The sequence below is a fragment of the Herpailurus yagouaroundi genome, unplaced genomic scaffold (assembly GCF_014898765.1).
Source record: "Herpailurus yagouaroundi ecotype Mexico unplaced genomic scaffold, PumYag 29, whole genome shotgun sequence".
Lineage (NCBI taxonomy): Eukaryota > Metazoa > Chordata > Mammalia > Carnivora > Felidae > Herpailurus > Herpailurus yagouaroundi.
This window is the reverse complement of record NW_024412377.1, coordinates 46,721,659-46,736,585: the sequence shown is the minus strand read 5'-3', so window position 1 is coordinate 46,736,585 and position 14,927 is coordinate 46,721,659. Positions and strand designations below refer to the sequence as shown.

Genomic DNA, 14,927 nt, shown 5'->3' with positions numbered 1-14,927 from the left:
TGAACAGCTATATTTTTTTGAATTTTACATGTTGAAAATAGATACACATGATAAAATGAAATTCAGAGATTCAAAAAGAATGTAAATCCCCATCCCACCCCGATACCCAATCCTCACATTTCCCCTCAAGACCACACTGTTAACAGTTTTTGTCTCTCTCCAGAAATATTTTATGCTCTTCTTACATACATAAGCCTCTTTTGGGGACTTTATCTTGACTTCCTGTAACTTACACACTTTATCATATAGCTTTACATTATTAACTTTACTGGAAAGTTACTCAGTTGACTTTTTAAAAACCAGAATGATTATTGAATCCCTTTGTGGTGGGTCCTAGCAAATGTTAAGGACATTTCTTGTTGGGATTTGGGGTTGGCCTTTTTTTTTTTTTTTTTTTTTGAGGCAGAGGAGGGGCAGAGAAATAGGGAGAGAGAGAATCCCAAGTAGGTTCCACACTCAGCATGGAGCCCAGCGAGGGGCTAAATCTCGCAACCGTGGGACCACTACCTGAGCAGAAATTAAGAGTCAGACACTCAAATCGAGCCACCCAGGTGCCCCTGGGGCTGGCTTTTTACATCCTCTTTCACCCCTTCCCCATCTTTTTTTTTTTTTTTTTTTCCAACGTTTATTTATTTTTGGGACAGAGAGAGACAGAGCATGAACGGGTGAGGGGCAGAGAGAGAGGGAGACACAGAATCGGAAACAGGCTCCAGGCTCTGAGCCATCAGCCCAGAGCCCGACGCGGGGCTCGAACTCACGGACCGCGAGATCGTGACCTGGTTGAAGTCGGACGCTTAACCGACTGCGCCACCCAGGCGCCCGCCCCTTCCCCATCTTTATTTGAGCAAACTGCAGACTAAATTGTCTCACTGGATTTTGCCAAGGCTGAGCTTTAACACAGTGTTTTCATGTTTTGCTACCCTTGTAACCAGGAGGGGTCTCTGTTAGGGTAAACAAGGGCACAGGACTTCTCTTCACTGTCTGAAATGGGTCATCTGGACACACGTTTGGAAGTAATTGGACAGAAAACAGTAACCTCATTTTCTTGTCTTTTTGAATTCACAGAGCTAAATGAGGACGTGTCTGCTGATCTTGAGGAAAGATTTCACTTGGGACTTTTCACAGACAGGACTGCCCTGTACAGAATGATTGAGGTTGAAGGTGAGGCAAGTCCAGTCAACATAACCCAGTCTGTCTCCATGCTTCCCTAATACTTTGTACACACCTGTTTTATGGCTGCCATCCTGTGGCATCATACTGGTTGGTTTTACATTTCAACTAACTAGGTTTTGAGCTCCCCAATCTGCATATTCCCTTATACCCCTTGCATCTCTCATAGGACCCTAAACATAGTGTTCACTCTGAGCGTAAGTGAAAATGAGTGTGTGGACAAGGGACTGAGTGGGCTTTAAACCACATTATGAACACTCTGAGAGATGACTCACCCATCAGCCAGCAACAACATATTATAGGAATTTGTTCCCCTCTTTTCATCCTGACTTTCCTTCTCTTAAAGTCTGTGCAGACAGGTTTCTGAAACCTCTTCCCAACATTATGTCTCCTCCAAACAGGAAAGGGTCACTTGGAAAATGGCCACCCTGAGTTATTTCACCAACTCATGCTTTGGAAAGGAGATCTAAAAGGTGTTCTTCAGACGGCAGCGGAAAGGGGGGAGCTGACAGACAGTCTTGTGGCTATGGCACCAGTTGGTATGTTCTTCTCGACAAAAGGGCTATCACCTTGAAGATAAGTCCACTAAATGGACACTCTCTTGCAGGACAGTTTGGCCACGTCTAAAAACTTTAACTCCGCAATTCTAGGTGTTGGAAATTAACTGTACTCACACGTGCAAAATGACAAGTATACAGGCACTGTCGTTACAGCAGTGTTTGTCATAGCAAAAGACCACAGGAACCTCTCTGTCCATCAGTAAGAGACTGGCTAAATCTCATACCTCTACGGTAGAATCTCTTGGGAAAAATTAGGCAGCTCTTTGCATTCTAGTATGGAATGAAGCTCCAAAAGCATAGTAGGGAGAAGACTCAAGATGTTGATACATGACAATATTTACTACTTTGTCATTTATATTTGTCTTCACATAGTATTTCAAAAAGGTTTCAAAAGAAACTAGAAATAATGGTCGTCTCTAGGCAAAGGAATTTGGATGAGTTTGGGTGGGAGGACACCAGAATAACAAGGTAAATTATGCCATGCCCAGTTTTTTAACTTTATTCAAGTATACTTTAAAAAAAAAAAGAAGTACACAGGTTATGATGGCACAAACTGAATACACCCTTGTAACCAGCACCATATCAAGAAGTATAACACTGCCAGAAAGCACTTAGGAAGCTTCACTCATGCTCCTGTTCATTCAGTCTCCACACACCCCAACAAGGCTAATCACTGCCCTGACTTCCATATTCTCTTGTACCTTTTGAATTTTGCATTATTTTTTATGTGTTAGCTAATCAAAGAGAAAAAATTTATGTTTCAAAACATGGGTATAGGGCGAGTAAATGAAGCAGATAATCTGTAATGATAACTGAATTCAGAGTATCTAAATGCTCTACTTAGTGCAGTGACTAGAACCAAGGTGTTTTCATTCCAAATGTAGATTCTTTTTTTCCTTACCCCTGCTGCTGCTTATTCAACCGTCATTTTTTTTTTTTTTTTTTTTTAGCTGGCTACCATGTGTGGCTGTGGGCCGTGGAAGCTTTTGCCAAACAGCTGTGTTTTCAAGATCAGTATGTTAAGGCTGCCTCTCACCTCCTTTCTATCCACAAAGTGTATGAAGCTGTAGAGCTGCTCAGGTCAAACCACTTCTACAGGTTTGTAGGACCCTACAGTTGAGCCACCAGTTGGGCACAGTGTGGAATTAATCTGCTGACCGGTGCCACTTAACGATAACCAGCAGAAATCTTGGTTGTAATTAAACATTGCAGATGTACAGAAATACATGCACACTAGCCTAACAAACACCAGTGTACCCACTACCCATACTTAACAAGCGTTAACTTCGATCAGTATTTGCCACTGATCTTTTTCAGAATTTCTTTATCCCTAAAGTTGCAAACATAGAGAAACCGTGTAATACAAAAGAGATGGGATCTTGTCAGCCACCCCAAAAGCTCCCCATGTCCCCGACTGTTGTTGTTTTTAAGTATAACACTCCAGATTTCACTGAATTGCCTTTCTCCAGTTCTGTCCTCATCCTTTCTCTAAGAAGCAACCATTCTGCTGAGATTGGTTTGAATCCTTCCTCTCCAAGTTACTACACTTTCACTATAATACATTTGTAAGTAATGACAAACAAAAGGAGTAAAATATTTCTTATAAACAGCATACAGGTTTTTTTTTATACATTCTGATGGTTTCTGTCTTTTAATTGGAATGGTTAGGCCATTTACATTAAATATAAATATTGGTGCAATTAAAATTTACCATCTTGCTATTTTGCTTTCTTTTGGATTACTTGAATATTTTCTTATCTCCAATCCTGGCTTATTAGCTATACTCTATTTTATGGTTGCTTTAGGGTTGATGATGATTAGCATGTTTTTTTAATTTTTAAGTTTATTTATTTATATTGAGAGAGAGGGAGAGAGAATCCCAAGCAGGCTCCACACCATCAGCACAGAGCCCAACGTGGGACTCAGACCCACAAACCATGAGATCATGACCTGATCTGAAACCAAGAATCAGGCATTTAACCGACTGAGCCACCCAGGCGCCCCATGATTAGCGTTTTTAATTTTCACAGTTTACTTTCAACTAATGTTGTCCTACATCTTATATAAAACTTATTTCTTTCATTCCCTCCTGTCCTTTCTGCTACTTACTTGTCATATATTTGACATGTTATAGCCCCACATTACAGTGTTAGAATTTTTGCTTTAACCTGTCATCTTTTTAAATAACTTTTTAACTTTAAAACTTTTTTTATATCTGCCCACATACTTATTTCTAGCATTTTTCATTCTCTTACGTAGGTCCAACGTTCAACTGCTATCAATTCCTTCTTCACCTGAACAAGAATTTCATTTTTTTTGTAGTGTGATTCTTCTAGTGACCAATTCCATCAGCTTTTGTTTGTCTATAAAAGTCTTTAATTTTGCCTTCATTTTTTTTTTAATTTTTTTTAACGTTTATTTATTTTTGAGACAGAGAGAGACAGAACATGAATGGGGGAGGGGCAGAGAGAGGGGGGGACACAGAATCAGAAGCAGGCTCCAGGCTCTGAGCCATCAGCCCAGAGCCTGATGCGGGGCTCGAACTCACAGACCGCGAGATCGTGACCTGAGCTGAAGTCGGATGCTTAACCGACTGAGCCACCCAGGCGCCCCCCGAATTTTGCCTTCATTTTAAAGGATCTTTCTCTGGGGGTAGAATTCTAGATTGGCAGTTTTTGTCTTTCAGGGCTTCAGAGATGACTGTTTACTCTTACATTGTTCTTGACTTGACTGCATCTATTCCCATCTTTGTTATATAGGAACTGTCATTTTTTTCTCACTGTTTTTAGAACTTTCTCCGTCACTGATTTTCAGCCATTTGATGTGATGGCTTTGGTGAGACTTTGTCTTTTTCCTGTTTTGGTTTGTCTTCCTCTGAAGGGTGTTGAACTCTGTTTTAGTGAGCACTAAAGTTGCTAGTAGAACAGCTTGATCTTTTCATGGCTTGTTTTTAAGGTTTCTTAGAACAGGTTTAGAGAAATCTTTTTTTTTTTTTTAAGTTTATTTATTTTGAGAGAGAGAGTGCGCAGGAGAGGCAAAGAGAGAGAGAATCCCAAGCAGGCTCCTCACTGTCAGCGTAGAACCCCAACGTGGGGCTTGAACTCACGAACCGTGAAATCATGACCTGAGCCAAAATCAAGAGTCGGACACCTAACCGACCGAGCCACCCAGAGAAATCTATATTCTAGAATTAGTTTGTCCTTCTACCTTCTGGTGTCTTTATTGAATGCCTGTGTGTTCAACAAATCAGAACTCAAATGTCTGGCTGGTCAAAACACCGAAGTCCCCTATGCCCTGAGTGAACTCTGGGAATTATTCAGCTTATAATTCCCTGATTGTTCTTTATCCAGCCTTAAGGAATGTCCTACACATGCATGGCTTTCTGTTTAGCCAAAGATTCATGAGATCCCCAAACAGAGTTCTGTAAGGCTTCCCCTGGATAGCTTGTTCCTTCCTATTATCCTGCCCCTCATATTCCAATTATTTTGTCTCTCCTCCACTCAGTAAGACTGCTGGGGCTTTGCTGGGTTCTCTATAGGAAAATGGCTATTAGGAGGTTCCCTTCTCTCGGGGATAACAATCCTGAGCTGCCTGCATCCAATGTCTGAAAACAGTTGTTTCATACATATTTTGTCTAGTTTAGTGGCAGGAGGGTAAGTCTGGTAAGTTGATGTCTCAAAATACTTCTTAAACATTGCTCTGCATAGATCACCTTAATCTAAAATACTTTTATTCTAGCTACAATTTTATGTTGGCTACAACTCAGAAGTTGTAGGTCAGTTGAAAATATTAGCTCACTGAATTATACAGATACTCCAGATGTTAACACATTTCATTATTAAAATATCCAGAAACATTCACATTCTTAAATATCACCATCAGTCTCTTCAGAAAAGTCTTTAGCATTTGGGAAGCTATCTAGCCCACAGTGGCAGGCATAGATTTTCTAAAATTCTCGTTTTCACTTGAAAGCTCAAAATTTATCATTGGCAAAAATACTGTTGGTTGTCAAGTGACAGACTTGGGGATCCCCAGGAATCCACAGGCCACACGTTAAGAACTGCTGACCCAGGTGAAGAATTGAGTTCAGCATGTGGTTTTAACTTCCCACGTGGGGTGCCTGGGTGGCTCAGTCGATTGACCGTCCGACTTCGGCTGGTCAGGTCATGATCTCACGGTTCATGGTTTCAAGCCCCACGTTGGGCTCTGTGCTGAGCTCGGAGCCTGGAGCCTGCTTCAGCTTCTGTGTCTCCCTCTCTCTCTGCCCCTCCCCTGCTCACGCTGTCTTTCTCTGACTCAAAAATAAATAAATGTAAAAAAAAAAAAAATTTTAACTTCCCACATAGTGCAGGAAAATGGTTTTGTACAGGAAGTTGGAACAGTATAAACAACACAAGAGGGACAGTTTATCCTATCTTCCAGCTTTTTCAAATTGGCTTTTTATCTGTTCTGGCCTCTAGGGAAGCTATTGCAGTTGCCAAGGCCCGACTGCGCCCAGAAGACCCGATCCTGAAGGACCTGTACCTCACCTGGGGAGCCATCCTGGAAAAAGACGGCCATTATGCCGTGGCTGCCAAATGGTAAGCTGGAGGGAACAGGCATGTACCCAAACATCGAAGAGCTGTGATGCAGAAGAGCAGGACGAGAGTAGTAAGTTTAGAGGGGGAGGTAAAGTGACTAGAAAACAAAAAGCCATATGTGTATTAAACCTAGCTTCATAAGATTCATCGTCTTTGGATGAATCCTTTATATAAATCACCTCCCTTATATAAATCACCATAACTACTGAAGAAACCTCAGTAGCAGACTCAGAAATTCCACCTTTCTCTAGTAATGTCTTTACTATCAAATAAGGAAACTGGGAGAGAATAAAAACTCTATTTGGGTTCAGTTCAGCAAATGTATGTCCTTACCCTGTAGGATGCTGCCACTCATTCTCTATGTTGAGATGGAAGAGGGTATAGGAGATCTGTTCATGACACTTTTGGGTTTTTGTTTGTATTACAGCTATTTAGGGGCTGCTTCTGCTTATGATGCAGCCAAAGTTTTATCCAAGAAGGGAGATGCAGCATCACTTAAAACAGCTGCAGAACTGGCTTCAATTGTAGGAGAGAATGAGTTGTCCTCTTCCCTGGCTCTCAGATGTGCCCAAGAGCTGCTTTTGGCCAGGAACTGGGTGGGAGCCCAGGAAGCGCTGAAGCTACATGAAAGTCTAAAGGTCAGTCTGTTCTTGTATCTCCAGGTATTTAAGAGGGAAAGGCCACAAGTCCTTTTCTAGTCAAATTCCAAATGAATAACCCAGTTGCACAGCTGTACCAGTTTGGCAGGTACCCTTAGAAGTGTCCAGCAAGCCCTGGCCATACTATCCCATGGAAGTACCATGGCTTGTCCACTGCCATATTCTGAGTAAGAGATAATGTAGTCATTCATATTATTCTCCTTCCTTATCAATTTGTGTACAACATACATGAGTCAATTTTAGTCAGCATAGCCCTGAACTAGCAGTCTGGTGTTTCTTTACTGGTGTCATCAGGTCTTCTTTGAAGAGGGAGAGGAAGGGGAGGATTTCCAACAGAAATCAAGGTGCTCCGCCATAGCATCACTCTTTAACTATAAGCCATAACAAAGTGTGGCGAAATCAACATTTTGTTAAATGTCTGTTTATCCCTTTCTGGTTAACTATGAGTAACTCACCACTGTTTTATTTGACGCATCAAACTGAGATTACTTTAAAAGCATCAGCACTCTCATTTTCTAAAACACATAAACATTTTAGATAGCTTTACTGCTCAGATACTAACATGAACTTTGTAAGCTCCCCTCTCCCTAATAGAGTAACTGGACCTAAAGACAGTTCCTACCTAAATATTGAAACCCAAGAAAAGTAGTAGCTTTCTAGGAAAGCTACTTCCTAGCAAAAGTAATATGCACTCAAAGACAGTGTCACTTGGTATATTACTTATAAAATGACCAAATCTAAAGAGATTTTAATTTATCCATAGCAAAAAAAAAAAAATTCCAGAATGGTTATTTAAGCATTTCTTTTTTCTTTTAAAAAGCATCCTTATGAAAGCAAGAAAACCTTTACGTTTATGCAGAATGCTGTTCTGGTCATTGTCAGGCTATTTGGGCTAATATTTTGCCAAGCCAAACTGAGAAAATACTGTTACAAGGGTATACGTGAACCTCATGGCAACTGAAGGTCTTAGCAAAAAGAAAGATACTTGCTGACTCCTCTGAAGCCTGCTGGGACATGGCGCCCGACACCTGCCGCAGCTGTCATATCTGCACAGCTTATCTGCTCTAGCACCTTCTGCCCATTGCACTTTGCTTCTGTATCCCTTAATGTAAAGTTTGGACAGGGGGAAAGAACTGGATGAGCCCAGGCTGTCTTTTCTCAAACTGGGTCATAAGTCTTAGGTGACTGTCCTGTATGTGGTCTACACTGCAGTGGACAGGGCTGTAGTTGGGATTCTGTGTCATAAAACTATTTGCTTGGGCTCCAGGCTACCTCCAGGATTCCTGCAAAGGCATCTGGAAAAATGTCTATTAGATCACCTCTTTACCCCCCGCCCCCTCACTCAATGATTCACACTGGCCAGAGGCAGCCCCCTAAAGGGTCTGGTTGCTGCAGATGCGATGGGGAACACAGAAACTGAGAAGAGCTCTTGAGATAATCAGGCACTTCCATTGCCTAACAGTTCCTGTCCTTGTTGTTGGGTTTCAGGGGCAGAGACTGGTGTTTAGCCTTCTTGAGCTCCTGTCCAAGCGCCTGGAGGAAAGGCAGCTTTCGGAGGGCAAAAGTTCTTCCTACAATGTGTGGGCTGCAGGCACTGAAGGGCCCTTCGTGGAGAGGGTGACTGCAGTATGGAAGAGCACCTTCAGCCTGGAGACCCCAGAGCAGTACCAGGCAGCATTACAGCAGCTGCAAACTATCAAGTACCCATCTGCTACAAATAACACTCCCTCCAAACAGGTACCCTGTCTGCACTCTGCAGTAAGCCTTCCTTAATCCACGTCTAGTATAATAAGGAAACCAACTGAATGCCAGTTTGCATTTCAGAAAAGACTAAGGCAGGCACAGGCAACCTGGAAAGATCCCTTCAAGACTAATTAAGGCCCTTTAGCTTTGAAGTTAGTCTTAGATCAGTATTCTCTTTTTAAAAGAAAATAAAAAAAAAAAAAAAAAAAACTAAACCTACACAAAAGCACAGAGAAAAATATAGTACTCATCAACCAGGAATTACCAGAGTTCACGTGATTTGTCATTTTGCTTCATAGAGTTTTTTTGGTTTTGTTTTGCATATATTCTTCTAGTTTTTAGTAAAAGAAATACAGTAAGTTTGAAGTCCCTGGTGTCCCGGACCTTCCTTTGGTCCCATTCTCCTTTCCTAGCTTACCAAAGTCAGCCCCTAGGTCACTCATAGTATTATTTTTTGCCTCATTTCAGTGACCAGTTTGTAAAATCTGTCTGTATTGATGCAGAGAGATAAAGTTGATTCATTATAGCAGCTATACCCATCCTATAAATGTATGTCAATTTATCTGCTTTTTCTTTTGAAAATGGGGGAAGGCTCATTTATTTTTGAGGATTGAGACTTCCTCAAATGATAATGTAGCACCTTGGGAAACAGTTTGGCAGTTTCCCATTAAGTTAAATATAGACGTGCCCAGTGACCCAGCAATCCCACTGCCCAGATATTTCACTAAAAGAAATACAGCCTTGTACACAGCTGTTCGCTGCAGCTTAGCGGACAGCAGCCAAAAGCTAGAACAACCCAGACATCCATCAGCTGCTGAATGGATGTGCAAACTAGCCTATCCAGACAGTGGAATACTATACGTGCAGCAATACAGAGGAACAAGCTAGTGATGTACAAATCATACTGGTAAATCTGGAAAGCATTATGGTAAGTGAAAGAACCAAGACACAAAAGACTATATGCTGTGGTTCCATTTATCTGAATTCTAGAAAAGACAAAATTTATAGTGACAAAAACCAGGTGAGGGGTTGCAGGGGGTGGGAAGAGAGGAATGCCTGCAAAGGGGCACATGGGAATATTCTGCAGTGACGAAAATGTTCTGTCTTGATCGTGATGGTGATTGTAGCATGTGTATCTATAGAGATACATGTATTTATCAAAATTCATCAAATGGCTCACTTAAAACTGATAAATTTTCTTAATTGTACAATTTTCTTAATTGTACTCCGGGTTGGTTGGTTTAATTACAGCTTTTAGTTCTGAAACTCACTTTTTGTTTTAATTAAATGTAAATGTCACAGCATTTGTTTTTAGCATGAACAGACTTTAACACCACACAAGGTATGTTGCTGTGCAACTAGATATGGAAGTTTCTCAGATAGGGAAGCAAAAATGGGTGATGGAAACAGGAGGACCTTTCTTAAACTTGCACTGTGTCCTTCCTTCCAAGTGCAGTCAATAGGAATATTTCTGTATCATCCCAGTGCTTGCTGTGCAAGAATGTTTAACTGAAACTCTGGCTCTTCCCTCCAGCTTCTGCTTCATATTTGCCATGATCTGACGTTGGCAGTGCTAAGCCAGCAGGTGGCCTCCTGGGACGTGGCTGTGGAAGCCCTGCTTCGGGCTGTGGTCCGGAGCTACGACTCCGGAAACTTCACCATCATGCAGGAAGTGCACTCAGCCTTTCTTCCTGAGGGTAAATGACCCCAACCTTTGCGGGAGCATGCCTACTAATGGATGATGTAAACACCACCGATGGTGTAGCACCAGGAGTACAAACATTATTGAAAGAGACTGGCCAGTTGTGTCATTTAGCACCAAGTTTGAATTCTCTTACCCAAGCTCCTACGAGGGGGCCAGAACGGCCAAGCGGTTTTCCTTTACCTGGCCCTACCTACCTTACCTACCTTGCTGCCTTCTACAAATTTTTCTCCATGGTTTAAGAGAAATAGCAATGTGCTCAGAAGTTAGTTAAGAATGGAGAAGCACATAGGGCGCCTGGCTGGCTCAGTTGGAAGAGCATGCAGCTCTTGATCTCAGGGTCGTGAGTTCAAGCCCCACATTGGGTGTAGAGATTACATTAAATAAGTAAATAGACTTAAAAAAAAAAAAAAGAATGGAGAAGCACAACAGAAGGGACATTCTTTGAACTGCATACTTAGTCACTAAACTAAATCACTGATTTTTCAGAGACATAGTGAGATCATACCCCAGAGCTTTCATAGGAAGATGGAATACTTTTTCTGTAATGCTTTGATTGACTCGCAGACTACAGCAACAAGAACGCTGTCCTAGGTCAGGAGATGTTTAGCTCTGATTGGCTTTAGGTGAAAAGCATGTAACCCCATGGATCACTGCTGTCCTTGTTCTTGAGCTCTGCCCCTTGGGTGATAGGAAACGTAACGGGAAGAGGAATGTGTATCTAGCAGAAACAGAAATGCACAACCCTAAATCCTTCTCTTCTTCTAGGCTGTGACCACCTAAGAGACAAACTGGGTGAACATCAGTCCCCTACCACACCAGCTTTCAAAAGTTTGGAGGCCTTTTTTATTTATGGACGTCTGTATGAATTCTGGTGGTCTCTCTCCAAGCCTTGCCCTAAATCCAGTGTCTGGGTAAGAGCTGCTCACGGAAGGACAACTTCTGTGGAGCAAAGCCAGCAGATAGACAGTGCCAGCCCTGAAGAAACAGACCCTAATATTTCTCAGCCAAAGCCAAGCGGGCCTCCAGAATTAGACTTGAGCCTCACAGAAGAAAGTGAGCAAATGCTGATCACTTGTAAAGAGCTCTTTTCAGAAAAACACGCCAGTCTCCAAAACTCACAGAGAACCGTTGCTGAAGTACAAGAGACCTTGGCAGAAATGATCCGCCAACACCAGAAGAGTCAAGTCTGTAAATCCACAACGAATGGTCCTGATAAGAATGAATCTGAGCAGGTAGCAGAACAGCCCCTCTCTAGTCCTCAGAACCAGTGGTAAGTATAAGGTGGAATTGGACATACCATGCTGGCTTCTCAGATAAAAATCAGTATGTGATGAGCTTGATCAGGTCACTTGCTGGCACCATCATGTAGAATGCACAGGCTTTGGAGTCTGACATGGGGCTCTAATCCGGCTCTGCTGACTGAGCTCAGGCAAGATTCTTAATGTTTCTGAGCATTTGTTCCCATATATACAACTGGGAGTACCTACTCCTATCTTGCTTGTTTGGGGAATTAAATGAAATCACAAATAGTGTTAATAATAGGATAGGGACACCTGGTGCTCAGTAGGTTCAGCGTCCAACTCTGGATTTCAGCTCAGGTCACGATCCCATTGTGGGATTGAGCCCCAGCGTTGGGCTCTGTACTGAGCATGGGACCTGCTTGGAATTCTCTCTCTGCCCTTCTCTTGCTTGCACTCTCTCTCTCTCTAATAAAAATAAAAAACTTAAAAAAAAAAAAAAACTCAGTAAAAAATAACAATAAATCTTATCTCTAGGCGATGAATAGATTCCCCTCCCCCCAAAAAATTAACCAAGTAAAATGGAAGTGCATTATTGTATCATTAATGAAAACCACGGTTTTTCGATTATTCTATGCTATCCCAGAAAATACACAAAAAGAGTAGTGTACAAAACTGCACACTGAATTGAGAAAATCCCAAATGATCAGAATGTAATATCCTAATCACTTCCACTGAACACAGGGGCCAGGTGGATGACAGGAGCCGATCCACAATCACTGTAGAGCTCATTTGCATATATTACAGGGTCTTCTGCTATGGGCATTTGCAGTGATTAACAATTATTGATTGGTCATTATGCTGAGGGCCTTTTTCCTAGATTATTTCTCCCCAGCACAGGGCGTAAATAAAACATTGTAACTAGTACCATCAATAAACTGATAGCTATTATTACTAACTGAAAAAAAAAAAAAAAACTAAAATGTTTTGAAGCCCTTATATATTTATTGCTGTAAAAATAGTCCCATTGAAATCTTGAGTTAGAGTTTTGAGTCACTTCTCCAGTAAGCTATCACACTCTAGGCAGTTACTAGGTTTTAGTAACAAGAAAAATACTAAAAATCTTTCTAACTCAGCAGCTCTTAACCTTTGGATCACAGGACTCCTTTGAGAAGATTCAGACACTCTTTCCAGAAGAATGTGCATCCATATACCAACAGTTAGGAGCCTGAGCTGTGTCTAACCATTCCCCAGAGAAATCCAGGCTTTGTGCACTTAGCTGCAGATCGAATCCCCTGAAGGGCCTAACTTTTCATTAGAGCTATGTATCTAAGAAGTGGGGATTTGGCAAATGGTGAGGAATGATATTTCACTTTGAAAACTTCGTATCACATCACATTAAATTCCCTCCTCTTGACCTTTGTATTAAAGATGAAAGAGATAACAAAAGAATTTTATTTATAGGGTAACAGTTAAAAGTTTTGTGGGGCAAGGCACATGACTTGTAATTTTTTTTTTTTATTGTTACCAGTAAAGAAGAAAAAAATCAGCCACTTTCTCTGCCTGAATTAACCAAAAGTCTTACGGAGGCAAATGAGAGAATAGCTAAATTTCCTGAGAGTGTTAAGGTAAGATATCAGTTCATTTAATAAAACATTATTGTTTATATTATCCACTGACTGGACCAAATTCTTTAAGGTCATCTAATTTTGTGTTCCATTTATAAAATTGCTACACATTTGTATATGCTTAAAAATTTAGGATCCCGTTGTCTTGGGTTAACTAAAATGTTTTGTGAGAATAGGATTATTGGCAACACAAGCAATTTTATACCTCGGTCTTCAGAGAAATGGAACACATTTTGCATCTGGGGAGTAAAAATAAAATTAAAATTGGTACCATGTATTTGATAGCTTACAGATGGATAGGTGTATTTGAATGTGGCCCTGGTATTAGAGGAGAGTCATGTTTTGAATGAATTGAGTAGGGCTCTAGAAGATGATTCTGTCATTTGAGAAGGATACCCCAGTCTGAGCCCTCCCAGTTTTGAGTATCATCTACCCTTAGAGTTACTGAGGAAGAGCCTTCCTCAGTTCAGCCATGCCTGAGTAGTGTCACTAGATGAGACTTTGAGTTGCTGGTGCCTTCTGTACAGGTATTTGTGAGTCCTCCAAATGCTTCCTTGTTCATCCTTGTGTCCCCTTTCAGATCTGGCCCTTCCCAGATGTGCTGGAGTGCTGTCTCATTCTGCTTCACATCGGGGCCCAGTGTCCTGGCAGCGTAACCCAGGACATGCAGCAGCAGGCCCAAGAGCTCCTTCAGAAATATGGCAACACTAAAGTTTACAGAAAATACTGCCAGACCTTCTGCACGTGAATTTTCAAGGACCTTTAAGGAAACTGTGCCAAATTCCAACGTACAACACCCTTCACCACCGTGACACCGCGCCAGACATTCTCTTTGATCCCTAGATGTTTTTGCAGTGATCCAAATAATACAAATGAGGGTCAAGTTTGAATTGACTCTACCCCTAGACATAGTGGAATCGGACTTTGGACTCAATTGTGGTTTCCTACTGGAGGAAAAGATCATGAAAAGCTAGAAGTAGGTATTCAGAACTAACACCTGCAGTATGATTCATTGTTGGTCATCTGTAAAGCCTTATGCAGGTTTCACCCAAAGAGGAGAAACTTTTTAATCACCCAAAGTGTTACGTTCTTAAACACAAACTACCTTTATAAATACTTTGCCTGGTGGTAAATGTGCCATTCTTGTTGGAGATAGAATTGATATCTTTTATGACTTGGCTTGTTTTTTGTTGTTTGTTTTTTTTTTTTACTGTTTTTGTTAACTTGGGTTCTTCCCTTCTATTCTTTCAAAGACTGAACTTTGAATGTGAAATAGGTCTTTACCCATCGTGTTGACTCTACCCTCCATCTGAACTTTAGATCAAAAATTTGGTTTTGTTTCATGTAATTGCTTACTTGAACACATCATTTACTAAAGCTTTAGAAGAACAAATAACTAAAACTCAGATGTGTCTTATCCCTTCAGTTTTATAAGAAATTATTAATGGTGATCACAGTAGCTCAGGAAAAAATTGCTATTTCAGTGGTTCTTAATCTTTTTTCGATCATAGACCCTTTGAGAATTAGAACCACAGATGCTCTTTGAAGAATAATGCATAATTTTGTGTATGTAGCTTTTGGATTATTGGACTCCAGCATAATGGGATCCTATATACTATTTAATTATAAATCCTTGTTCCTCCT

The 14,927-nt window shown here is 41.1% G+C and overlaps 1 protein-coding gene across 1 annotated transcript in view; it reads left to right on the top strand.

Annotated features, from left to right (window-relative positions):
* GEMIN5 (gem nuclear organelle associated protein 5) overlaps positions 1-14,685 on the top strand; it is a 40,445-nt gene extending 25,760 nt beyond the window's left edge. The window contains exons 19-28 of the mRNA XM_040442958.1: positions 1,066-1,161; positions 1,572-1,709; positions 2,681-2,828; positions 6,191-6,310; positions 6,738-6,948; positions 8,458-8,706; positions 10,247-10,409; positions 11,183-11,687; positions 13,187-13,283; positions 13,864-14,685. Of these exons, the coding sequence (XP_040298892.1) occupies positions 1,066-1,161; positions 1,572-1,709; positions 2,681-2,828; positions 6,191-6,310; positions 6,738-6,948; positions 8,458-8,706; positions 10,247-10,409; positions 11,183-11,687; positions 13,187-13,283; positions 13,864-14,031 (1,895 nt within the window). The 3' untranslated portion in view covers positions 14,032-14,685. The remainder of the gene's footprint in view (positions 1-1,065; positions 1,162-1,571; positions 1,710-2,680; positions 2,829-6,190; positions 6,311-6,737; positions 6,949-8,457; positions 8,707-10,246; positions 10,410-11,182; positions 11,688-13,186; positions 13,284-13,863) is intronic.
* The last annotated feature ends 242 nt before the right edge of the window (positions 14,686-14,927 follow it).